General features: G+C 40.7%; 3 protein-coding genes and 1 long non-coding RNA gene across 10 annotated transcripts in view; 3 read left to right on the top strand and 1 right to left on the bottom strand.

The window, feature by feature from the left end:
- LOC113018990 (myelin-oligodendrocyte glycoprotein-like) overlaps window positions 1–14,094 on the top strand; it is a 30,648-nt gene extending 16,554 nt beyond the window's left edge. The window contains exons 2-6 of one of the 3 annotated variants that reach the window (XR_013906293.1): window positions 10,835–11,212; window positions 11,324–11,401; window positions 11,489–11,601; window positions 11,680–12,056; window positions 13,444–14,094. Coding sequence is in view for 2 of the 3 variants with exons in the window: in XM_080298722.1 (XP_080154848.1) it covers window positions 10,835–11,212; window positions 11,324–11,401; window positions 11,489–11,601; window positions 11,680–11,727 (617 nt within the window). In the remaining variant the exon portion in view is untranslated. Of the gene's footprint in view, window positions 1–10,834; window positions 11,213–11,323; window positions 11,402–11,488; window positions 11,602–11,679; window positions 12,725–13,443 lie in introns of those variants that run through there. The other 2 variants (XM_080298723.1, XM_080298722.1) reach the window with 2 other exon arrangements.
- LOC113018995 (uncharacterized) overlaps window positions 9,663–26,912 on the top strand; it is a 134,981-nt gene continuing 117,731 nt past the window's right edge. For both annotated transcript variants that reach the window (XM_080298712.1, XM_080298708.1), the window contains exon 1: window positions 9,663–9,824. The gene's annotated coding sequence lies outside the window, so the exon portion shown is untranslated. The remainder of the gene's footprint in view (window positions 9,825–26,912) is intronic.
- On the top strand, window positions 14,489–26,719 carry LOC113013716 (myelin-oligodendrocyte glycoprotein-like). 4 transcript variants are annotated; one of them, XM_080298725.1, is made up of 9 exons: window positions 14,631–14,904; window positions 16,901–17,278; window positions 17,390–17,467; window positions 17,558–19,567; window positions 22,374–22,442; window positions 24,883–25,255; window positions 25,347–25,439; window positions 25,533–25,631; window positions 25,710–26,719. In XM_080298725.1, the coding sequence occupies exons 1-4, from the start codon at window positions 14,832–14,834 to the stop codon at window positions 17,650–17,652; spliced, it is 624 nt and encodes a 207-aa protein (XP_080154851.1). In that variant the 5' UTR covers window positions 14,631–14,831; the 3' UTR covers window positions 17,653–19,567; window positions 22,374–22,442; window positions 24,883–25,255; window positions 25,347–25,439; window positions 25,533–25,631; window positions 25,710–26,719. The 4 variants fall into 4 exon arrangements, with proteins under 4 accessions (XP_080154853.1, XP_080154851.1, XP_080154850.1 ...); XM_080298724.1 differs by having other exon boundaries at window positions 25,530–25,631; XM_080298726.1 differs by lacking the exon at window positions 14,631–14,904 and adding an exon at window positions 15,905–15,935 and having other exon boundaries at window positions 25,530–25,631.
- Window positions 20,609–21,714, bottom strand: LOC145425577 (uncharacterized). Its single transcript, XR_013906298.1, has 2 exons — window positions 21,426–21,714; window positions 20,609–20,857 (listed from the first exon to the last, which is right to left on the bottom strand). It is a non-coding gene; the product is annotated as an uncharacterized LOC145425577 (long non-coding RNA).

Raw genomic sequence — 26,912 nt, 5'->3', positions numbered from 1 at the left:
CCTTCTTGGGGTCCTTGGGGATCAGGACCGTCCGACCTTCGGTTAGCCATTCCGGGTGTCTCTCGTTAACTAGCAGCTGGTTCATTTGTGCTGCCAGGCGCTCGTGGAGTGCAGTCAGCTTCTTCAGCCAGTAGGCGTGAACCATGTCGGGCCCTGGTGCTGTCCAACTCTTCATACTGGAGACCCTTTCTTGGATATCTGCCACTGTGATGGTTACTGGACCCTGTTCAGGGAGGTTGCTGTGGTCTGCCCTCAGATCCACTAGCCACTGAGCATTGCCGTTATGGGTTGCGTCCTTCTCCCATATGCCCTTCCAGTATTGCTCCGTCTCCAGCCTTGGTGGTGCTGTTCTCTTATTGTTCCCTTGCCACTGAGAGTACACCTTTGCTGGTTCTGTGGAGAACAGCTGGTTTATTCTCCTGCCTTCTATCTCTCTGGTGTACCTCCTCAAGCGGCTGGCCAAGGCTGTGAGTCTTTGCTTGGCAGTTTCCAAGGCCTCAGGCATGAACAGTTTGCTGTATTTCTTATGCACCTTCTTTGTCGCACCTTTCTGCAACTCCGTTAGTTGGCTAACCTCCCTCCGTGCTACTTTGATCTTGTCCTCTAGCCTCCTTCTCCATGGAGGGTACTGCCCCTTGTGGCTGTTCAACTTGTAGCCAAGCATCTCACTAATCAGATGGGTTGAGCATGTTAAAAAAATTTTAATCACGTCGGGTTGGCCATGTTAATGTGGATATGCCGTTAACGTCGTATTAACGCGATGAACGTGATGAACACTGACAGCACTAATTTAAACATTTTCCAGAAGAACATTCTGCTGATTTAAAGGAAACTCAGCTACTATGCTGCAAACAGGAGGCTCCAAAGAAGCAGTTTTGTCTAAATGAACTCAAGATTAAATTTCACCAACCGTCCACGCACCAGATGGTCCATCTGTTTTTCTGTTGTTACGAGTACAATGAAAGATCAAAGCAGGCACTGTGTTTACGCAGCAGTTCCACAGTACAAAATGACCCCTTGGTGTATTATTGCTGACAGACTAAATCAACTGTACAGTCCATCTAATGTGTGAACATATTAACAGTTGTTGTTGATGTGCTTTTAGCATTTTACATGTGATTATTTGGCACATCTAAATTTATTTCAGTTTTCTTTTCACAGCATCAAATCAGAACAACTTGAGGCTTTAAAGAGCTCTGTTCACCGGAAAGTTTGAATACATTTTCCTATCACGCTTCAGTTTAAAGTCTGCTTTGCTTCCCTGCACTGACCGTTGTGGACTTTAAACTTTAACACAAACGGTCAGATGAAATTTGAGCTAGCATTGCAGTTTGTTTAAAACATGATCCTTTTGTGTAGCAGTGAAAGCTAAAGTTGTCCAGTTTTTATCCAGCTTCAGCTATGTCAATGGAAAATTGTACTTAGTAGTCAGTATAATCTTTTAATGGTATAAGTTTGCATATGGTAGAATGCTGCATGTAATCATTTGTGTTTAGAAGTATATAGTTGGTGGCATTGAAAGAATGTCTCATCCTAGGAGGTCTGTAACATTCCAGAGTGTTCTGGCGTTCACCCCCACATCCTAGGAGCATGGGAAAGGTCATACCTTGTCTTATTGTTTTACGGTAGGATTAACGTAGCTATATCACTTTTAGTGTCATGGATCGCTGTGTGGCAGGCAGGAGGAGGACCCAAAACTAAATACAAAGCTCGCCAAGAGACACAGGGAGGAACACACACAACATGAGGGAGAACGCGACGCCGAACAGAGGGAGACGCAGACAGAAATACACAGAGGGTTAACGAGGAAAGTGGGAACACACGGGGAACACAGCTGACACAGATAACCATAACGAGACAGGGCGGGTTGAACATAACACTGACGGGAGACGGGCAGAGTCAAACAGGAAGTACAGAGGTTCAGACAGGAGGAGAGAGAGCACGGGGAAAACACAGACATAACGGGCTGGGGAAACATGGAACAACCACAAAGGGAGACGAGGGCTCATAAATACACAGAGGGCACACAGGGGGGAGGGAGAGCACGGGGAGAACTTAGACATAACGGGCAGGGGAAACATGGAATAAAACATAAGGAGAGACGAGGGCTCACAGATACACAGAGGGGCACACAGGGGGTAAAAGCCACGAAGGGAAAACACTTAGGGAACAACACAACAGGGCAACTCAGGAAACATGGCCTAAATAGGGAACAAAATACAAACATACAAGAAAACTAAGAATACTGGGCCAACATGGCCCAGGACCATGACATTTAGTCTAAAGGCCCTTTTTTACATATAGATGAAGTGTTGGATTTTCCAGACCAGCAGGTTAAGGGAAGTCGTTTATGGGGTCACACTTTGACACACACACACACACACACACACACACACACACACACACACACACACACACACACACACATATACACCTCCACATTCCAATGTAGGGAACAAACACCCACTGATCTATAAATAAAGACCAGGGCAGTCTCTCAGTGCGAGTCTCAGAGTCCTCACTCAGTGCGAGTGCTCTGTGCTGCCCTTGTATACAAGTAAAACTGTGTGTTTCTCCACTCTGATTCTCAGCTGAAGAAGTGTCTTAGAATGCATCTCTTGACAAGCTGTTAGCTGTGGCTGCTATCAAATACTCAAACACCACTGCCAAAGTTCTCCTCTGCAGAGCTCCCGTGCTCGCTGCTCTTGATTTCATGCAGCACTCAACCCTCAGGTGGATGCCAGCGCTCTGGAGGCGGTGGTGCATTGAGATGTGTTACTTCTCAAAAAAAGGTTAAAAAAAAACAACCCACCAGCTGCGTTAGAGCACAGCTGAAAGCTGAGTAAAGGCCTTATCCTTACGATTAGCATGGCCCCTCAGTCGTCCTCTGAAGTCCTCTCATGTATTTGACTTAGATGCAAAACACCAGCCAACGCTCAAGTGTTGAAATTTCCTGTGAGATAAAGTCGGAGATAAAACTCTCTCTGCTCCCTCAAACATGTTTGATGGTGAGACAGGTCGACACTGCTGAATGGCTGATTTGACAACTGTGTGTGTGACAGTAGCAGCATTTTAACCTCCAGCTGACCTCCACCTCGCCCCTGTCTGATTTATAAGCGCTGAGTGGTCACAAATTGGTGTGTCACTCAGGCCATGAAATCACTCAGGCCATGAACATAAAGGCTTCAACTCAATAAGAAGCCCATTTACCACCTACAACTGTGCTATTTTCACTTAAATCACCTTCTGATACTCGCTTTAACTTCATTAGGTCCTATCATTTTAATTAATTATCCTGCTTCTCAGGCCTCAATAGGAAAAAAAACAAATATTCTTAATCTTGTTCTTCAACGTCATCTTTCTCCTTCAGTGCAGTTCACACTCAAACCAAGTTCTACACATGGTTTGATGGACTGAACAACACACAAGCAAATAAAGACACGCCCCCCACCACCAACCCGACCATTTCTCTGCCTGCAGCCGATGTGAGAAGAGCTTTCATCAAGGTCAACCCACGGAAAGCTGCTGGACCAGACAACATCCCAGGTCGCGTACTGAGAAACTGCTCTGATCAGCTGAGTGATGTCTTCACAGACATTTTCAACTCATTGCTGAGCCAGGTGATCGCCCCAGCGTGTTTCAAGTCCACCACCATCATCCCAGTGCATCCTCAGTATCCTGCCTGAACGACTACCAACCCATCGCCCTGACCCCCATCATTATGAAGTGCTTTGAGAGACTTGTCACGGCACATGTGAAGAGCAACCTCCCCCGCTCACTGGATCCGCTGCAGTTTGCATACCGGCCGAACAGGTTGACCGAGGATGACATTTCCACTGTGCTTCACCTCTCCCACCTGGACAATAAATAAAATTTTACTTACTTACTTACTTATTATAGACTATCAATAAGTATGATCAACACATCCATCCATCCATTCGCTTCTGCTTATCTCTTATCTCTTCTCCTTAATGTGTCTGCAGCAATGTTATGGTCATCTGCGATTACTTGAGCGTGTGTTTGCAGCTTGTTCTGACGGTCGCAGAAGTTCGTTTGTTACTCTGTGTTGTTGTAGTGGGGACATCGTGTGTTTGATTCACGGCACAGAAACACAGAGGAACGAGCCCTGGTTTTTATTGTAAATGTATAAAAATCATTCTAATGAGCAGAGCTTCCTTTTTTCTCGGTACACAATACTGACATGTGACACGCTGCGGTTGGAGGAGGTGAGTGAGTGAAACCATGACCCTGCAGATTTTAACCAGAGTTGCTTTTCTATTTTAACGATTAACCATGTTATATTTCTGAGTGAATCGTGATGTTTATCAGCTGCTTTTCCTGAAACACAGCTCTGATCGGACCGAGCCTGAAACAGAATCAGGATATGACGAAACTTTCTTTCTGTCTTTTGTTATCAAGTCAAATGTTACAACAAAACGTGTCTGTTTGAGTCTTGAACGTTGAATAGAAAAGTGAGTTGTTGATTTTGTTCATCTGAACGTTTTCAGTGTGAGAAACATTTCGTCACTCATCCACGTGATTTCTTCGTTCTCAGCTGACTGCAGGTTTCTTGTAAACGCTTTATAATGTTGGGGAAACCTGGCACATCAGCTTTTAAATGTCCCCCATTACTGGTGGAAATTTCACAGTCTAAGAAGGCCAACCTGCCTTCATATCCTCCCTGGTGTATCTGATGTGTTCGTCCAGCTAGTTGCTGTGAATTGTGGTACGTCCTGAGATTTGATTGTCACCCAGGTGTCGTCCACATACCTGAACCAATGACTTGGTGGTGATCCAGGGTAGCACAGCCCTCTGAGATAACAGCAGGGTTAGAGAGTCAGTGTCTGTGCCAATAACAATCCAAATAAAGTCATTGATGGGACTGAGACTGTCTTCCTGTGATAGTGAGAGTGAAAGTATGAAAGCATGCAAACGCTGCCCTGAAACTCCCGTCACATCACCAGGTAACTCCTATTTATAAACAATGATGATGTCATCAAGGAAATAAGGAAAGCCTGCGATCAAAGAGAGAACTGTGAGTATGTGAGTGAGTTTTTATGTTCTTACCTCTGAAAGTACGAGGTTTCACTTCCTGTGTGACGGTAATGTCAGTGTACGAGACAGCAGGGTTCACTTTATCTGCAATACAGAGCAGTTCACGTGTTACACAACAGCTGGACCTATCTGTGTAAATTCACATAAGTGTGTTTCAGTAATAAGTCAGAAGGAATCATGAAAGTGCTGCTGGAAGTAAAGCAAACAATGAATCTGGGTCACAGATCTCGATAACCAACACCCATCATAAAAGTGTTATCTGTGTTTGTTTACATGGTTCTCCCAGTAGAAGAAACAACTGACACTCCCAGTGACAGATCCACTGAGAGCTATCGCCTGACCTGAGATCATGAGTTCATGACCAGTTCCAGACTGAACTGTTTTTCTGGGTCGTTGCTTTACAACAAAGTGTGAGGTTTCACTTCCTGTGTGGCGGTAATGTCCCGTCATGGTAATGGTCCCCACCTAGTCATAAAACCTAAACATCCACATTCTTTCTATCTCTCAGTGAGTCTAAGTTACAACCCCGGCTCCCTGTTTTTCTGCTCCTGGCTAATGTGAGGGAGACGCTCCCATGCAGTGTGCTCTGTTCTTTCTACAATCAGAAAAGCAAGGCCATGATTCCCTGCAAACAGTATTCTCTTTATAAATCAGCAGTATGATGTAATAATGTAATAATAATAATAATAATGTACAAATCAGGTGAATAAATCTAACAATCTTCACCTTCTTCTAAATCAGGAGTATAATGCAACTTAAACTACATAATGATTTCACAATCTTTAATCAGCCGTATAATGATTCAACAATTCTTTGATTAGAGGTATGATGTAACGTACGACAGTGTAATAATCTCACAGTATTGATCCAGGTGTTGTTGTCATGTTTTTATGTGCCAGTGTTTTTCATTTTTGATGATTTAAAAATGGAGATGCCATTTCTAGTTACAGCAGGTTTGTTGTCAGTGAAGATGTTCACTTTACTTTAAAACACTCCAGTTTAAGAACAGAGAGCCGAGGTCAGCAAACAAAATGTGAAAATGAGCAATGCATGACCTATGACCTTTCCTGGATATTCAAATTCCAAGTTCCTCTGTGTTCTCCATATGAGGTGGCTGTAGAGCAGGTCCTCTACCAAAATGAAAGGGTGGTGATTTGATCCTTGGCTCCTTAAATCTGCATGCCAACTATCCTTGAGCAAAACACTAACCCTGATGCAGCCATCAGAGTGAGAATGTTAGATAGAAGGATAGAAAGAGGCCATTATTATTGGTGCTGTGGATTGTAAAGAACAATGTGGATTAGACAATCCCTTTAACACTGGTATCAAAAGTGAAATCAAATAATCAATCGGATATTATGCAAATATATAAATAAAATACAAATACCTGTTTTGAATGGCAGAGAGATGTGAGAAAGTAAGAAAGACAGAGACAGGTGGGTGAGCTCCATTCACTCTCATCAGCAGAGAGAGAGAGAGAGCGAGCTGCACACTGTGCTGTAAACTCTTTAAAATACCTCAATAAAAGCCTCCTCTGTGCCAACGAGGAGAAACTGAAACCGGAGCAGTTTCCAGCTCTGTCTGCTCGTTTGTTCCACTTTCAGCAGAAAACATTATTTGCTGCAAAAAGTGACGTCATCCTCACTTTAGCCCATTACTCACATACTGAGCTGCCATAAAGAATCATTTATACTGCTAAAATAAATGTCCTAAATATCCTGCAAGACACTAACCCTGATGCATCCATCAGAGTGAGAATGTTAGAAAGATAAAAGCACTCGAGTATAGAAGAAGTTTATGTGTGACTGGATGAATGTTGTATAAAGTGCTCTGAGTCTCCAGGAGTCTCTGTTAAATAAGAATCAGTCCACTGATGAAACAGATCCGTTGTTGGAAACATGCTGAACATTACGGCTGATTCTTCTCAAACTGATCATCATCCTCACTTTAGCCCAGTACTCACACACTGATCCGGCATAAAGATTATATTTATACCTCATGGCAAATACGCTTTTTTTCCCCTTTTTTATTCCCTCTGACTTCTGCTACAAATATCTCATAAACAGGAGGCAGGTTCACTATAACCAAAACTACAGACTCACACATCATGTCATTGTTACAGCAAACAGCATCCACAGCAGTGCACAGTTAAGAAGACATTAAGAAAACAGTCCAACTTTTCTCTGCATCATTTCCTTTTGGGTTTTTGTGTGTTTGTGCTGAACTTATTTTCCACATCAGCACATCGATGCAGGGTCTCTGTGGTCGTCGTTATCTTATCATCTGTTTCGGCTGTCGCTGGTTTTCTGCACATTTCTTTCACTCTAAAAGTAAGAGTAAGTATGTTGCTGCTTGTGCAATCAGACTGACTCATCGTTCACTTTCTTTTGCTTGTCTGTATAAACTTTGTTGTGCCGTCAGTGATTCATTACATCACTTGTGTTTCATTGTCATTGCTGTATATTGTTAATGCCTGTTTGTTGTTTCACTGAATGAAAGTTCTGTGTTTGTAGTTTTTGTAAATTCTTTGTGTTTCGGGGATATTTAAATGCACTACAGGCGTATTCAGCTCAGTGAAAACATAACTGAAAGTCAAATAACATGTATTATTAATTTAAATTAAAAATATATATAAAACACAGCTGATTTTTATCGTTGTTTCTTTTCCCCAATGTTTCTTTACTGGACAGTAAAACCAGAAAATGTAACATTATTCAATATTAAATACTGAAGTGACCTTCAGATCAGTCTATTGAGCTTGAAGGAGAGGTCAGAGGTCAAATGAGACATAAAATTTTTAATCATTTTACAGTGCGTTCTGTATGATCATAATACGCGTCACACTTATAGGAATCATAGTTTCATCATAAGTTATGAGGCTTTTTGTCAAACTTCCACCAATAAACCAAACTTTGACTCAGTGGTTTCAGATGTAAGCTGACTGCCTCTTTTAAATCACGTCTGTTGGTTTTAAATCAGAGAAGTTCCTGTTAGAAAAAACTGCTGAACTGATAAGAGACACGTTTACTTACATTTTATACAAACGTGTTGTCTTAAGCAGGATTTACAGTCTAGCAGATGCAGCGCTGTCGCTCCGCTTCAGCACAAAGTTATAATAAGTTATAATAAAACTATTTTTTTCTGGTCTTGATGCATCCTCAATCATCCAGGAAGGTAAAACGTAGCGCTACGTCCAGATGAACAGAATCAACTTTTGGAGATTTTTTTTCTGAATTAGTTTCCTTTATTTCAGAGTTTTTATTTCCAGAGCAAATTTTCTTATTTCAACTTTGTTTTTATTGTTTAAAAACATTTAATTTTCATTGGTTTCACTGCTAGTTTTATTTATTTTGATTATTGTCACTTATTATTGTATAGAAGGCAAATGTCACAGACAGGTAAACCAGTGCATGTGTTACAGTAAAAACCCACTGAAGTTGATTTCTCTATAATAAGCCAGGATTGTCCAGGCCGCCTGCAGTGAGATTAGTTCTCAGCAGAGCTACGCCCATTCTGTGCTAAACGCATGTGCTGGAAGAGGAAGTGAGAGTGAGACTTCATTCCTATTGAGCTTTGCTGTTGCTAGCACACGTCATCTGCTTCCAGTCAAGGAAGTCAGGATGTTCGTATTGTTGGAGCTTCTGTGGAGCTAATCAATGTTGTTATTGAGAATTCATCCATTTAATTAATGTCAGAGAAACTCAGAAGTACGAGTCCTGATTTTATTTTAGATATATTAAAAATAATGGGAGCACTTTATATATTAATGCCACACTATTAAGCATAGATTAAAATGTGCTTAATTCATCATTTATATATTATTACTCCTCTTTAGTCTGTAATTTGTAAATACAGATATATTATTATAACTATAATTATGGTTGTTATTAGCAGTGATGTAATACATGGTGTATACAAATACAATATCTGTATTGACTAATAGCATATAAGGAGCAGTGCAGTGCTGCCAGCACCAGTTTAACCAGCAGAGCTTCCATTGTTCTCTGCACTGACATGTCTGAGCATTTATACTGGCAGGTGGAGGATGTTACATCATCACAACATTGTAAACAGTGTTGAATCTTTGCTGAAGCTTTGATCTCACAGAGAAATGATCAAACTCACCTTCTGTATCTAACAGATTATTGGATTGATTAAAACAGTCATATATCCAAGTTAGTCTGTGGATGCTGTGCTACATACTGCTGAGTCATTAATGACACAGCACGTTTTTGTTTTTCTATTATGAAAGTTCAGAGTCGCTTACTTCACCTGACAGGTCGGCTTGTTTTTATTTTTGCTCAGTGAGACACATTACAATGTCTGAGGCTTCAAACTGAACAGAAAGTGAGACGGAGCAGACTAGTTACAAACTGAGACTCGGAGTTTCTATAGAAATGATCCAAGTACAGAGTAATTTCGGTGATGCGACAAAGCGCGACAGACAGGTTTCACTGTGGGGTTTCCCCTGCGTAATCACATCACGGGACTTCATAACCATCTAGGGCTCAGTTACACCGCTCCGTAGGCGGAGACTTAGAGTTATTTTTAAACAGCGAGTGAGCCTCGCAACTCATTCATTCAATTCGCTCGAAGCAGGCAGGGACTGATCGGACTGCAGCTTTCCAAAAAACGCGCTTCAGTCAGAAAACGGAACTTTTAATCATCGATCATGTCTCTGAACAACTTCTACTTTAAGGACTCTAACTTTTTCTCACTCCGGACTTTTCTCCTGTGCTCGGCTTTGTCCGTCTGGTCTCCTGTACACGGTAAGCCGACGTGTCCAGCTTCTAGCTGCGTGTTAGTGCAGATTACAGTGAATTTTAATGAAAAACTGGCGGATGTGAATAAGCTGAAATGACTGTTATCAGCTGTGCTGTGTTGTCCGTCACTAACAGTGTGACAGCTGTCAGTGAGTTACTTTAAAACCGGAAGAAGCTTAAAACGAGAAGATTGTCAGGCAGGTTCTGACTGTGTGAGGTTTGTTTATAACGGACACGATGGCGGTGATTCACCGAGCAGTCTGTGAGCATGTCAGGTTTATGAGAGCCGTGTGTTTGTCAGAGGAGAGAAAGAGCAGAGTTACAAAACACAACGTCCGGTGAGCCGAAACTAAAACCCTGTTTATTGATCCGGAGTGATGCAGATTCAGTCCGCACATGCTGCTGCTGACTACACGTGTTTCCACAAGCTAATGTGTTTTCTATAAAAACACATTAGCTTGACAACCCGCCATCATGACCCCATCAGGAATTACGTCTGACTGCCCACGTGGCTCGTTTGTCCAATCAGGTGTCTGTGCGTGTTTTGTAGTTTCCTCTGGATTTGTAGTTTAAAATTTTTAATAAATGAAATTAGTTGGTTATTAAACCCGAACTTATCTTATTTTTCTTTATTTGGAGCAGTTAAATAATCAGTTTCAAATCAGTTTCAAATTATCAAAAGATCAGCATGAATCAGTGTAAACACAAAGCAGTCACTCTGTATGATAGTAATGAAATAAAAGATGTCAAATTAAATCAAGTTGTTTATGTAAAACTTAAAAATGTTAGAATTTCAGTACCACAGACAGAACATACGAGGCTCAGTCAGTCTGTAACAGAACAACAAACAGCCATCACTGACAACAACTGCACACTGGTTATGGCTGAAATTTTGTAGTGTATATTAAGAGACACTAAAGTAACAGCACAGAGACTGATGGGGCTGTTACTGATTTTCAGGTCTTCAGTCTATAGTGGTGGCAGTTCAGGAGGCTTAATTTTCCGTCTGTTTCCAGGTGAGGTTGTGGTGATTGGTTCAAATCTTCCAATCATCGCTGCTCCGGGTGATGATGTCATCCTGCCGTGTCACCTGGCGCCCACGTTCGATGTCCAGGGTCTGACAGTGGAGTGGTCCAAACCCGACCTGAAGCCCGACCCGTCGGACCGGCTGAGCCGAGTGGAGTACGTTCACCTGTACAGGGACAGGAAGGAGGTCCCCGACATGAAGATGGCCTCGTACTTCAGGAGGACGGAGCTGTTCATGGACGACATGAAACACGGGAACATTTCACTGAAGATCCTGAACGTGTCGGAGGAAGACAACGGCAGATACAGATGTTTCATCCCCAAGCTGCAGAGCAGAGTGAAAGCTGCTGTTGTTGAACTTGTAGTCGGTGAGGAGATTTTTGTTGATGTTTGTGGTTCCAAACTCAAAGTTGTTTTTGTCCCCAATACAAACTTTCAGCCTAATTTTAATAACAGATTTTGACTGTTTTGTCTTTTAGATTCAAACTTTGCTAAAACCTCAACGACAGAGACGCAGCTGCAAACTCCAGATCCTCAGGACACGACTCCAACAAATGGTGAGAAAACAGTCCAACTCTTCTCTGCATCATCCCTGTTTGGGGTTTTGTGTATTTGTGGTGACCTTCTTGTCTTTTCTACATCAGCAGCTCGATCCAGGGTCGCTGTGGTCATCGTTGTCGTCACCTTATTATTAGTTTTGGCTCTCGCTGGTTTTGCTGCATATTTCTCCAGACACATTTTTCACCAGACACTAAAAGTAAGAAACAAACAAACACAAACATGTTGTTGCTTCTTGTGTCGTCAGACTGACTCATTATTCTACCTTTTTCAACAGAAGCATCCAGAGGATGATGAGACAGAAAAACAACCACTACCAGTCTAGCTGCTTGCTCAAAGGAATAAATGGACTGGTTCTTCTATGCTGCTTTTCTACGCTGGTTTAGCAAAGAACACACTTTGAACTTTGACCCCAGCTGAAGACTCGAGCCTCGTCCAGTTTATTTATCGAGCTCAACAAAGAAAATGTTGTAAAAGAAATGATCATCATCACTGTTCTGGACTGAAGTGAATTATTCCCAAACAGCAGGACTGGAAGGATTTCACAGCATTAAAGGAAATTTCCATGAACGTTTGTGACACAGCTCAGGTGGAAAGATGGAAATAAACCATCATCTGAAAACTGTGTGGGAGACACAGAAGTTACAAAAACAGGTTATAAGCTGATTACTTTACTGCACTGTGTTAATGACCTGCTGTGAATGATGTTTAATGCAGCTGTAATTTAAACAGAGTCACTTATTGTGATGCTGAAAGTGTTTATTTATGAAAGCTAGTTTTATATGACAGCACTGTGAGCACCTTATACAAGGTGATTGAAACTTCAGATATTTATTGGTCTTCATTTTTAAAGCCACAGTTAATTTATTAAATGTAATTGAAACTTCCTGCTGGTCAGGACTTGATGTTCAGACTGTTTCTAGTTATTTATTTAAAGAAGCAGTTTGATCCTGATGCAGAGCTCAAGCTTAACTTCCTCTTTTTGTCATTTAAAGCTACAAACTTTGTGCAGACTGACAGAAATCCTCCTGACTAGTTTCTGCTGCAGTTACGGAGCTAAAATCAGAGGATGTTTGTGTCCAACTCTTCTTTATTCCTGCTCTGTAACATGACAGAGCTCCTTTGGTTCACAGTTAAACAGATGTGTTTTTTTATTATTATATTTTATTTTTTTATTACCTCAGATATTTATTTATAAGAATATATTTAAGAATTTTGGATGGATGTATTTGTTACTGCACTGAGTGTAAAGTTACAGTGATATATGTGAATGTGTGAAATCGTCTGTCAATATGAGTGTGAAAGTAAAAAGTTCAAGCACGTTTAGACACTGTTTTCTTTTTTGCCTCTATTTGATGTTAAGTCACTGTTTACCTCGTAACATGGTAACATTTGACAATGAGAACCTATATTTATATTAATGGAGCCTTTACTTTGTTTATTGTTTGCACCTTATAAACCTGACGTCAATCATCAACATAGTGTATGCAGTTCAAATGCAGCTTTTCTTTAAGAGAACGCTGCCATCTGCTGGCTGACCTGCAGAAAAGCTGTTTGTGTCACAGGTTTGATGACACACCTGATGTTATCAAACCTCCAGTCAGAGTCTTTTTTCCTGCTATGCTGGTGTAAATCTGACCAGTAGAGCTCAAAGTTCATCTCCTTCAAGAAGGAAACTTTCCATTTCTACTTAGTCAGACTTCCTGTGAAGTCGTCCAAACACAGAATCGACACATTTAATGACACTACATTAACTGTGACACAGGTTTTTATACTGAACACTGTGGTTTTCGTGAAAATGCTGAAGTTCTTCCCTCAGATCAGTAACATGTAGTAAAACAGCAGTGCTGACCCGCAGCTTCCTCTCTGCTCACATCAGGCTGCTCTCGTCCTTCTACTCCCACATTTATACTGTGAGCACCTCGGACAACATGCCGTCACATCATCACAACACATCAGCTTCTTCCTCCTCAACATTCATCTTTACAGTCTGATCTGCAGCTTCTCTGCTCCTGACTCTCTCTCTCTGGTTTCTACACAGAGAGGAGAAAACATCCACCTGCTCCACCCAGAATCAAAAAGATGAAGAAAGAAGATTTCCTGCTCTACCAGATAAATAAAAATCCCAAGTGACAGCAAGGAAGACAGAATGACTCAGCATGAAAATCTCTAACTCCCAACACTTATGTGATATGTGTTTTGCATTAAAGTTGCACTTCAGTTACTTCAGATTTACATTTAGTTCCACATGTATCATTTTAAAAAAATCCACACCCTCGCCTCTGTAGTCAGCTGACTTTATGGTTTTACCAAGTGATCTGAAACATGAGACTGAACTAAAGAAGCACAAACGTCGCTTCCTCTAATTGCCACATAGACTCACCAGTGAAACATGTCCAGTGTTCTGTTTCAGGGACTCGAGTAAGCTCCCCAATCTCAGTGTTCAAATGACAGTTGTAAAATAAATTCACTTGCAGAGTTGATGGTCAATACTATCTAAAAAGACCACAAGTGTTGTTGTACTTCCTTTATAGTCATTTAAAATCTCAGGCAGTGCCTGTGTGACCCATCTGAGTTTAATTCCAGCTCCTGATTTAAGGCTTTTGCATTCATCAAACCATATCTTTAAAGGAGTTTTAGTCCATTCGTTTAAATTATTTTTCTGTTCCAAATATAATTTTTTATCTCCTAATATTGTCTGTAGTGGTGATTTTAATTGTGTCACATCTAAATATTTCCATTTTGCTTCATACAAAGGATCACACCAATAAATTAAGTATCTTAATTGTGCTGCTTTAAAATAGCTTTCTAAGTTTGGGAGGGAAAGTCCACCCCGTTCCTTAGGTAGTTGCAATGTTATATATCTAACTCTGGGTTTACGGCCCTTCCATATAAATCCCGAAATCATTCTGTTCCATAACGCAAATTGTTTGGCTGGTATGTGTACCGGTATAGATTGAAAAAGGAAAAGCAGTATTCAGCAGTCGCCTCCTTGTTCTGACACACACAACTAAACTATTGACTACACTACACACTAACTACACAAGATTTGCGCTAAACGTCGCAAATCTCTCACATCTCAACCATCGCATTATTGGCTGGACTAGGATAAGGTGGCATCGTTCTAAGCAGCCAGTCACTTACTGACTAGCACTGCAAAACAGAATTGTTAAAGTTTTAATATTAATTTCAATTCAGGTTAGATTTTTTTTTTTTTTGCGCAACGCAGATTTTCTGTGCGCAGAGACCGTGCCAGCAGCAGTGAGCAATTGCGCACGCGCGCAGCTTAGAGGGAACATTGCTCGTTACCGTATCTGGATATTTGAAGACTAACAGGTCATTCATACATACATCCAGTGAGATCGAGGCAGGAGCACAGACAACCTCAGGTTTGATTAATTAATCCACGGACTCCGTGTTCTGTGCACCATGTCTGTCTTCTATTGTGGACTGTGGACTTCTATTCTGTGCTCGGCTTTCAGCGTGTGGACTCTGGCTGGAGGTAAACGTTACTGTCAGCTCACAGCTGTGTGTTCTTCTTCTCCGTGTCGCTGTGAGTGATGACAGTTATCAGTGAGTTACTTTGACACGGAAAGAAGTTTCAACGAGATGATTTAAGCAGGCTCTCCTTTGCGATGAGCGGCTTTACCCCGTTTAAGCGCTCACAGAGGATTAATTATAACGGACAACACTGAACAGGCTGAAAGTGAGTGTGAACGTGGTGTCTCTGTTAATACTGCAGGGCCGCGCGTGATTAAAGTGTAATAGAAGACACGTGCTATACTTTGCTGTTTGGCACCAACATCTGACAGGTGTGGAGATCTCCCGGTAAACGTTAAAACCGTCCGCTGAAAAAAAAGAGAGACTTAGAAGCCGCATCTGGCCGTATCCATCCACCCATCCCATATCTATGGAAGCCCGTTACCACCACTAAGGAAAAAAAGGATCTATAACTCCAGTTATTTTCTCGAAATGTTGAGAAAAGTAACTCGAAATTTCGATTTTAGATACTTGATTTTTGGGTTGTTTTTGTTTGTTTGTTTGTTTGATTTTTTTTTTTATTGCAAACGGGCTTCAATACGTATCCGTCCCATGAGTCAGTCAGTGAGTCACGGAGAATTGTTGTAAAGTATTTCATCAGTTAATCAGCTCAGAATTGATGTGACTGAACAAAAGGACGTTGTGACATTTAATAACAACTCATTTGTTTTAAATGCTTAGATGACATTTGGACTTTCCAAATATAAGCAGCTCTGGTGATTTTGGTGACTTTGTTGTTTATCTGCCATGTAGATCATGTTTGAATAACCACCAATAATCAGTTATTGCCTGATATACGCAGACATCCATTTGTGTTAATCGGTTAGGCTTCTACCCTGCTGTGCTACACATCCTCCACAAAGACAGCTTATGAGTTAAATGTGAAAACAGCTCTGTTTTGTAGTTTTAAACGCTCTCTGCTTCTTGCTGTTTCTTCATCTCGTCTTGTAACTCTTAGTACCCCAAAGACTGAAGAAATGGAAGAAGACAAAGGTGATTCTGTTTAAACTGGAGCTGAAACAAACAAAAAACCTTTGCCTTTCCTTGTCATGTCTAACGGTTGACATGTCTCTGGCCTGGGAGGGTTATCACGAGCATTTGATTAACAAATTAATGAAATTAAAGCCGCAGTGTTGAACAGTTTTGAAGAAGGAAATCCAACTTTTTTCATGTGTTAAACCAGTTTTGTTACTTGTGGCTTCCTTCAAAAACTTGATGGATGCTTTTGTTTTTGAAGAGGTGATAAAGAATAGAAGTTCAACGAAATTGACAGAACTCAGAAACTCGACCTGTTTATTTGCATGGTTAATCCCTAAAGGGCCGTCTCTCTAAAGAAGAATCACTAAAACTAAGAAATACTCATTGGTTATGTCTGAAATCTCTCAAACGTATAGTGAGTGTTATGGGCCAGAGAAATTTATTTTCTTGAAGTCTTTCAAAGATAGAAATGGCAGAACCTGACTTTATTGAGCTTGTATTCCAGTTTCTTCACGTATAAAAGCTGACAGAGTCCCACATATTGAACCTTCAGTGGTGTTGTGACCTATGATGATGTGTAATGTCACTGTCACCCTGTGATCATATGGGTCCTTATGGACACATGAGCTGAGGTTTATACACAACCTCAGCTCATGTGAACTCTGAACTGAGGTTTACCAGGTCCCAGGCTCCTTAATTCCACTGACTCAGCATCACTTATTAGAACTAAACAAGGCTTTAGGGTGAAACAAATCTCCCATGAGTTCTCTGTTGGTTTTGGAAACATATTGAGGAGGACTTGTTTCATTCAATAATTTAGTCCCAGAAACACCTCTGCAGTAACACCACAAAGACTCATGGGCCTGTTCATGATGTTCAGGTCTTCAGTGTGTAACTTTATAGAGTTATACACTGACGATCTGAGGATCTGTGGAAGTTCTGCAGGAGTTCAGGAGAATTAATTTTCTGCCTGTTTCCAGGTGAGGTTCTAGTGATTGGTTCAAATCTTCCAATCGTTGCTGCTCCGGGTGATGATGTCATCCTGCCGTGTCACCTGGAGCCCATGTTCGATGTCCAGGGTCTGACGGTGGAGTGGTCCAAACCCGACCTGAAGCCCGACCCGTCGGACCGGCTGAGCCGAGTGGAGTACGTTCACCTGTACAGGGACAGGAAGGAGGTCCCCGACATGAAGATGGCCTCGTACTTCAGGAGGACGGAGCTGTTCATGGACGACATGAAACACGGGAACATTTCACTGAAGATCCTGAACGTGTCGGAGGAAGACAACGGCAGATACAGATGTTTCATCCCCAAGCTGCAGAGCAGAGTGAAAGCTGCTGTTGTTGAACTTGTAGTCGGTGAGAAGATTTGTTTCGGTCATGTTTGTGGTTCCCAACAGTTTTGTGTGTTTTTTCTGTACCATTACAAACCTTCAGTTTCATTTTATTTTTTTTTTTCGTGACTTTTAGATCCAAACCACGTTAAAACCTCAACGGCAGAGACGTCGCTCCAAACGCAAGATCATCAGGACAAAACTCTAAGAAACGGTGAGATAACAATCCAGCTCTTCTCCTCATTATTTCTGTTTGGGTGACATTTTTGTGCATTTACCTTTTTTCCTTTTTTGACATCACCAGGGTCTCTGTGGTCATCATTGTCATCGCCTTCATGTCCGTTGCTGCTGTCGCTGCTTTCTTTGCATAATTCTATTAGTGCATTTTTTAGACATTAAAAGTAAGAAACAAACAAACAAATAATGTTGATTCTTGCCATCAGACTTAATTGGTTTTGTAAAAAAACCTTTTCAACTTTTTTTTTTTTTTTTTTAAATCAGAAACAGCCAGAGGCAAATGAGAAAAACACTTTTTATTTTTACTGGATCTTCAGTCAGGTTGGATTCAAACCAACAGCCACCGGGAGATACTCGGGCCCAGCAGCACCAAGATCATCTTCTATAACAGGAAGTGAGCCTAATTTGAACTTTGACCCCAGCTCAAGACCATGTCCAGTTTATCTATCAAGCTCATTTTCACATAAAGAAAGTGTAGAACAAGAAAACAGAGAGTGGAAGATCAGAGGATCTAAACAGGAAATATTTCTTACAGACGTCTTCAGTCAGAGTTGCTGCTGTCAGACTCTGGAGGATCTGCTTGGAAACATCAAGCAGTGAAACTGATGGATTTCCTCCTTCAATACAAAAATGTGAAGTTCAGGCTGGAGAAGAAACACTCCTCTGCCTCACTGTCAGCATGTTTAATGAATATTTATTGTAATGTATGTTTGCACTGATTGCCGATCACGCTTCAACTGAGTCGTCCTCGGTCAGAAGGAATGGTACTCCACAGTGATGTAGTTCAAATAACTTTACTAAGGAGGTGGCAGATGACATCAACAGGATGTACAGCGTTGGTAGGGAGGCATTACAGTATTCACATGCAGGTAAAGGGGGTGTGAGTGTGTATATGGGTGTGTGTGTGGTCATATGGTAAGCACGCACACAATATTAACTCACACAGGAATGCAAGTAAATACGTTACTCCTCCGACACACCTCTCATCTGTCCTGAACTGCGCTGAACACGTTCCCAACCGGAAGTACAGATACCGAGGTGCATCATGGGCAACGTAGTATAAAACAGCTACAGTGAACAAGCGGACTTTTAACATTTATTTAGTCTCACTGTGTGAACTTATTTAAATGTTATACCGGAGTATTTAAAGAGAACTTAAATCTTCAGTGAGACCTTAAAGCGTCTCCGATTGACAAATTAAAGGGTTAAAATCCCCCCTGATCATTGCTAACTAGACCGAAACAAATCATCCCCAAACACCAAGACTGTTTTGTGTTTAAATATGTTCAGTTTTTTTTCCAGCATCCGATACAGATCAAAGCGTTAAAGGAAATTTAAAGGTTTCTCTCTAGGTATGGCCTCCTTCCATAGTCCAAACATTAAGTGGAGACTCTACATTGCTCATAGGCAATGTGAGTGTGAATTTTTCTGTCTTTCTGTATTGGCCCGCAACAGACTGGAGATCTGTCACGGGTGCACTCCGTTTCCCGCCCTATGGTAGCTGGGATGGGCTCCCTCCCGACCCTGATAAGGATGGAAGCTGCACTTCCAACAATATCTATAAAAAGGGAAATCTTTGTGCCCAACTTAACATGCAAAGCAATCTGATACAGTTGAAAATTACTCCTAAGGTCAGCCTAAGTGTCCTGGAGTGATAGTGTTGCAAACAGAAATACCCAGAAGAGCCAGAGGATCAGGGCAGGGGGTATATTTATCGCAAATATGTCTGTAGTTCAAAGTGATGGAGAACAACACTTGTTTATAGCTCAGTGATGGACTTTTGTTTAGTAAGACCTACATAACTGGGTGAAAGGGTGTTCCAGCTCATGACTGTGTTGGCTGGTCGTGTTTTCTCCAGGTGTTTCCAGATGTTTCTAGTCAAATGACTAAGGAAAAGAGAGTGAGAGGGGGGCGGAGCTAAAGAAGTAGCCTACTTGAACGGTCCAAGATGATTCGGGTTATTCATTCAAAGAATAACTATGAGCCATGTCTGTGTACAGCTCGCTGGGTGGAGACTCTTCCTCACTGTGGACTTTCATCCTGTTCTCAGCTTTGCTCGTCTGGACTCCCGTTCAAGGTAAACTCACAGCTACATTTCATTCACATTTTCAAGAAATAAACAAGCCGAATTCCCTTTTAGCAGTTCAACTTTGTTTTGTGTCACTGTGAGTAATGACATCAGTTAATTACTTTTGAGACGTAAAATAATGTTGAATTGTGGTGATTATCAGGCAGGTTCTGCCCCGTATGAAGCGGTTTCTTCCCATTTGAGCGTTGATAAGAGTGTTATGTAGGTCGGATAAAGGCGATGATCCACTGAGCATTCTAAAGATGTGTAAAGGTTCGACACGCCTATTTACGTCAGACGCGCCACACCTGTTTCTCACAGCGTAAACAAAACGCGTGCGTCACATTGCTGCCTAGCAACAAGAACGAAATAAGGTAACATGTCCGGTGTGGAAACTCGCTAGAAAACATTAAATATAATCTCTGATATCACGTAATGACACATTTCAAACTTTTTCAAAGTTTGAAATGAGCCGCCATTTCGGCGCAGTTGTAAGGCCTGATCACGTGACTGATTTGTCCAATCAAATTCAGTCACGTGAAAGTCTTGATTTTACATATGTTTCACTTATTCTTGTAAATATTTTTAGTCAGGCTTTCAGTTTAAAGTTTCCATTCTGCGTTAGATTTTAAGTTACTGTCCTACTCCACTGTTTTATGAGGTAAACTCCCTGAACCTACCGTACAAAATAAGAACATAGAAGAAAATATAGTTTAACTTGTACACAGCAAATCCAGCATGTCCAAATTAACACTGTCGGATTTGATTTCAACACTATTAAAGTGTCTATATGGGTCCACACCAGAGAGTGTTAATTTAACTCTTTTTGGAGAGTTGGTACGTTAACTCTGATTTAGTGTTAAACACCAAATCTGTCTGGAGTTGATAATTTAACACTTGGTGTTAAGAGTTTATATATTAACTCTCAAAGAGTATTTTAGTTTAACTACGTAAGAGTTATCTTCTAATTCATTCTAAAAAGTGGGAATTTTACTGTTCTGAACTTCTAGAAATTTCTTTTGGAAATAAACATTTACTAAAAAGATGCAATGGTTTTTGAAAAACATTTATTCTGAACTGTGCACCACAATTTCAAAACATTTTCTGAAAAATGTAACAGTGTACATGTTCTCACTTTCATTAGAATTTTGTTTATCAAAAGGTCTGACATGGTAAATGCAAATAACAGCGTTCTCATCACTTATTTCTTCAATACAATATGCATGTCCTTCATTCATCCCTTTGTGGAACTTCAACGCACTTCTGCTCTCCCCCATATTCCATCTTCACAAGCATATCCTGTGCGGAGATTGAATAAAAATTAGTTGACACTAATTAATGGCACAAATAATCCAGTAAACAATTGCAGCCCAGTAAAAAAAAGGAATCCTCTTTGAGCCATTACTTGTGTAAAGTATTTTCCCAAAAGACAAGGACACAGGCAACAGGTAATACTGAACTAAATGTAAAACTTTTTCATTTTTACCTAAACCGTGTGCACAAAACTCTGGAGGGATCTATGCTAACGTAGAACCCAGTCAGGACGCCTGCTACTGCTGTTTGCTCGTTTTTTTATGGGCGATCGTTTTCAGGCTTCAAGCAGCACCATTATACCAACATTTCACATTCTACACATTGTTTTAGGTGTATTTGACCAAAGGTTTGACTGAAAATTCACATGCAAGCTTTTTTCAAGGCTGTGGTATTTGCCCGCAAACAATACCTTTCAGCTAGCTAAAACAGAATATTATGCTATCAGCGAGCAACACGGCTAATGCCTTTCACACAGCTTTGTCTCAACTCCAAAGAGCCACAGAAGTAAAAGCTCATAATAATAATTGAAACAATCTTTGAAAAAATGACTTACCAAGCATGGCAAACAACTCAAATATGTAGAGCAAAATGTTCTGAAACGGCTTCACTTCAGCTTCGATTGGAGCCGTGCTGGGGGCGGAGTCTGTGAATTTACTCTATTGGTGTCATAGCCCCTGTAGGAGTTCAGAGTTAATGTTTCCATTGTAACACCTCCAGATTTGACAGAGAAACACTCATTTTTAACACTCGATTTTAACTACTATCATTTTACACCTCAGAGTTACATTAAAAGAATGTGACTCTGCTTAGAGTAAAATTAACTCTACTTTTGCAAGAAGACTATTAACGCCAAAACATTTAACACTTTTGAATTTGCTGTGTAGCTTTTTATGGATCTCCTGCTTTGTTCTGAACAGATATGTTCACCTTGGAAGGGAAGGGGTGCTTAATTTGTGTGGTACACACATTTGATCTTTCTAAGAATATTCTACTGAGTTGTAAATTTACACATGTCATAAGCTCATTTATTGTTTGGTAATCATGACTCTGCTCTTTTCAGTCTTGATTTAATTCCATCATTGAGTCATTTCTGGAACCCCCACCACACATCCAGTTAGTTAATCACTGGTGACTAGACATAAAAGAAATTCAATTATATAGGGACTTTTGTGTATGGTTTCTTTATTATTATTATTATTATTATTATTATTATTATTTTATCTGACCTGTTATCAGGGTCAAGGAATTATTTTGTGAATATTTCTAACTAATCTATATAGAAAGCATTAAACATCACAATTTAATAAAACATTACCGAATATAAGGCAAAAAAAAGATTATATTAATTAATTTCCATATGTTTATATGTTTTTGTTTGTTTGTTTTTGAATATATTCATGTTCAGGCTTCATGTTTTTGTGTATGATGTCAGCTGCTTGTATAATAAAATCTTCTCTATCTTCTCATGATCTCTTCTGAAGTTGTGAATTTCTTTTTCCAGTTATTCCGACGTCCCGTGATGGTACAGGAAGTCTTTCTAGAAGTCCAGAAGTCTTCAGCAGTCAACTCGGTAACGTCTCCACACTGTAGAACTTAATTCACTTAAATTACATTGAATTTATTTAAGAAATCATGGCCTTACGGGGGGGGGGGGGGGAATAATGTCAGCAAACGAGGACTGAATTAAACCAACGTCACACAAACCTAATATACTGAATATTTGCGTTGTTGTTTCCACACAAACACCAGAAACCACATCATACATTGTGGTAAGGGGATGAATTTACACTATGTTCCAATATTTTTAGCCGACATATGCGTCCATCATGGTTTTCCACAGATGAGCTAGTTTTGGCTTTAACAACCTAATTCAGAAGAATTTGGTTAAAAGTCTCTGTGGATTAAGGTTTTTTTTGTTTTGTTTTTTTTGTCTTCCTGTGTCTGGTTACTGTAATTTCCTTGTTCTGGATCAGCAGGTACCCACAGGAACCCAGCATTTTACTGTCTGTCTGATGATCTCATGATGATTTCACTTGTTTACAGAGATTACTCACAGAGGAAGCTGTTCAGGGGCCCGTTCTTCGTACGTCGCTTACTACATCCAAGATCAAATGACACATCCAAGACCAAATCATCGCGCTAACCATGAGCTCGCTAATCCGGTTCCCCGAACACACCTGCTGTTGACGATTAGTACAGCTGGACGCAGTAATGTGACATCACTGGGTGTCGTAAAAGGGGCTACGCATCGATAGTAGAAACATTGATCGGCAACCCGCTGATTGGTCGGCGAAAATGTCGAAGGAGCGCGCTCGGTATTTTCCGGCAGCAGAGCAAGAACTCTTGAGTGAGGGATTTCAGGAGTTTCAGAGTTTAATTAAAACGCAAGGGAACACTGCAAAGGCTGCAAAAGCAAGGAGAGAGGGCTGGCAGAAAGTTGCTGACAAAATAAACTCGTAGGTGATTTAATAATAATAATAATAATGGATTGGGTTCATATAGCGCTTTCCAAGGCACCCAAAGCACTTTACGATACCACTATTCATTCACTCCCACATTCACACACTGGTGGAAGCAGCTACGGTTGTAGCCACAGCTGCCCTGGGACAGACTGACAGAAGCCAGGCTGCCATATCGCGCCATCGGCCCCTCTGGCCCACACCAGTAGGCGGTAGGGTAGATCTATCATATGACACTATATTATCCAATATTATATTACATTATATTATATTATAATATGTTATATTATATCCCCTTTCACATTAGAGCCACAACAGGACCCACTAGAACATGGGAACAAGTAAAAGTGAAATACAGGAGTATTCTACAGAATGGTAATATTTATCACTTATATTGCTTTTCGTCTCTTGGCAAGGGACCCTGTAATAGTCTGTTAGTTTGTTCATAACAGCAACCAAGAAAAGGGCAGAGCAAAAAAAGACAGGTGGTGGTCCTGCACCCCCTCGTCAACAAGTTGGTTAAGTAAATAATACCCTCACGGGAATATCGATATCTCTCAATGAGCACACTGTCGCGCTGAGCTAAAGGATCCTGTCTGTCCCGCAATATACGCTGGATTCTGAAAACTCTCCTTATCAATCTTGCACCTTCCGCAATGGGTGGCTCGCGTAAACGGACAGGACATGGCTGCGACAGGCTTCCCAGATCCACCTTCGCTTTTATAGCCGTGGTCTCTCATCTTGATTACACGGAGTGATTTACAATTACTACTCTGAAATATGAATTACATCTGTAATAATCACATACATGTAATAGAATGTTAATAGTACATTTCCCTTTTTTAGGAAATGACCTGTATGTATCTGTGTGACATCAATACAAGGATCAAGTGCTGCATTATCTTTAGTTACATTGATGTTATTTATTTATGGTGAAACAGTGGTAAAATATCGCTGTTGCTTTCGTATAAATGAAGCGGACATACCTGCGTGGCCGCGATCTAATCCTGTTTACATAAAGTAAACCTGCTCCCGAGCAGGTTTACGCTTACGGCTCTGTTGCTATGACAGCAAGTCCCGGATGAGCTTCGGGGAACCGAACGATCCAGGATCACGCGAAATCGTCAACAATCTAATCTAGCTAACTTACTTAGCGAGGTACGAAGAACGGGCCCCAGGTTTAGATTAAAGCAGTTACTGACCAGACTGTTTCCCATGATCAAAACTTTGAATCCCTGACACTGCGTGTGTCTGAACCAGCACAGATATGCCTCCATTTAAACCGGATGCATTCAGCTTAATTTATTCTGCTGTAAATTCGCATCCTGATATTGAGATCCCTGTCCTGTTTACCAGTAGACTGAGGAGGACTTCTTTCTTTAAATAATTTGATCTCAGTAAGAAACATTTCTGGAATAACAGCGGAAACACTCATTTGGCTGTTCAAGATCTTCAAGTGTTTGTGTTTGTGTCACTTTACAGAGTTATACACTGAAGATCTGTGGAAGTTCTGCAGGAGTTCAGGATAATTAATTTTCCATCTGTTTCCAGGTGAGGTTCTGGTGATTGGTTCAAATCTTCCAATCATCGCTGCTCCGGGTGATGATGTCATCCTGCCGTGTCACCTGGCGCCCATGTTCGATGTTCGCCCATGTGGAGTGGTCCAAACCCGACCTGAAGCCCGACCCGTCGGACCGGCTGAGCCGAGTGGAGTACGTTCACCTGTACAGGGACAGGAAGGAGGTCCCCGACATGAAGATGGCCTCGTACTTCAGGAGGACGGAGCTGTTCATGGACGACATGAAACACGGGAACATTTCACTGAAGATCCTGAACGTGTCGGAGGAAGACAACGGCAGATACAGATGTTTCATCCCCAAGCTGCGCAGCAGAGTGAAAGCTGCTGTTGTTGAACTTGTAGTCGGTGAGAAGATTTGTTTTGTTGATGTTTGTGGTTCCAAACTCAAATTTTTATTAACAATTTATGACTCTTATGTTTTTTTTGTGTCTTTTAGACCCAAACTACGGGAAAATCTCATTGACAGAGACACCACTGCATCCCAGAAACGTCCAAACTCCAGATCCTGAGGACACGACTCAGAGAAACAGTGAGGAAAAAAAAATCCAGATTTATCTCTGCATCATTTCTGTTTTGGTGACGTTTTTGGTCCATTTGTGGTGACCTTTTTTCACCTCAGCAGGTCGGTCCAGGGTCGCTGTGCTGATCTCCATCATCATCACTGTTTCTTTACTTGTAGTCGCTGCACTTGCTGCTTATTTCTCTCGCCATCACACAAAAGGTACGTCAGAAACAAACACAAACATGTTTTTGCTTCTTGTGCCGTCAGACTGACTCATTATTAAACTTCTTTTAATAGAAGCATTCGGGGGACCAGGGGATCCAAAGTCATAACAATTACTAGTGCTTTGCACAAAGGATTGTTGGTGTTAATGGAGTGGAGAGCGTTGGTTTATCTTTTCTGGATCCTGACAATTTGGTTGGGGATTCAAACAAGCAGCCACAGGAAGACACTTCAGTCCAGCAGCACTGAGATCATCATAAGGTCACTTTTACAAAAGTGTTTAACAACTATCAGATAAAACACAGAGTGAATGCTACACAGTAAATAAATGAAAGATGTTACATGTAAGTTATTATCATCATAAATAGCAAGAAGTCTGAGAGCACGAAGCTCTGCCGAGGAAAGTATTTACTTAAAAAAATAAGTTTTCTATTTTGTACGTATTCGTTTTGTTTTCTTTGTTTGTTTGTACTTTATGAAGTTTGCAAAGCAGTAAATATGTGATAATAATCTGACAGATGTTTACTTTGATTGCACAAACATTATGTAGGAGTCATGGATGAATAACAGGTATTTATTTGTAAATAACTGACTATATAAAACTTGAGCTGATTATTTAATTTTACACTATAGTATATTTCTGACTAACTGGGCAGCTTACCATCTTTCTCTGGGGTCAACTTAAAAAAGCTTTTATTTGGTATAGAAATTCGCAGTTAACCTCGCTGATGTGAAGCATGCACTTGACCATAGATGGAGAGATGGTGTCTTTGATTTTTAAATGTTTGTCTTGACATTTGTTCTACTTATTTTTTATGAACTTTAGTGTGTTTCTTTTATTTGTCTTTAATGTTTAAAATCACCTCCTTCCTGCTCTTTGTAAACTTTGTTTTTAAAGTGCGTTATAAATAAATTATTCCGTGCCTCATATATATTTATTTATTTATTTATCATTTCTGTGTGTTGTTTCCTGTTTGCATTTTGTGAAGTTTTCAAACTGTTTGATTAGATGAAAGTTTGTATTTTTGTGAATTATTTTGTGTTTCACAGATATTAAAATGCTCTACAGAGTTTTATTATTCTTAGCTCAGTCTGATGCAGTCATCTCTTACTGCTTTACACACATACACACACTCTTACTCCTTTATGTCTCAATTAATGTCATGTATGATGAAGTTTTTATTAGTCTCATGTTTCTGACAGTTTGATGGGAAACATGCACGTGAGGAGCTACCTGGATTTAATTTGCCAGGTCTGGTAGTCCTCGTCTTGCTCCTT

The sequence above is a fragment of the Astatotilapia calliptera genome, chromosome 3 (assembly GCF_964374335.1).
Source record: "Astatotilapia calliptera chromosome 3, fAstCal68.1, whole genome shotgun sequence".
Classification (NCBI taxonomy): Eukaryota; Metazoa; Chordata; class Actinopteri; order Cichliformes; family Cichlidae; genus Astatotilapia; species Astatotilapia calliptera.
Note: the sequence above shows the minus strand (reverse complement) of the source record. Positions and strands in the feature narration are given on the sequence as shown.

Coding starts and splice junctions, on each gene's coding strand:
- LOC113013716 (XM_080298725.1), top strand. CDS start 14,832: ATGTCTGTCTTCTATTGTGGACTGTGGACTTCTATTCTGTGCTCGGCT. Junction 17,279..17,389: donor TGTTGTTGAACTTGTAGTCG/GTGAGAAGATTT, acceptor CGTGACTTTTAG/ATCCAAACCACGTTAAAACC. Junction 17,468..17,557: donor GGACAAAACTCTAAGAAACG/GTGAGATAACAA, acceptor TGACATCACCAG/GGTCTCTGTGGTCATCATTG.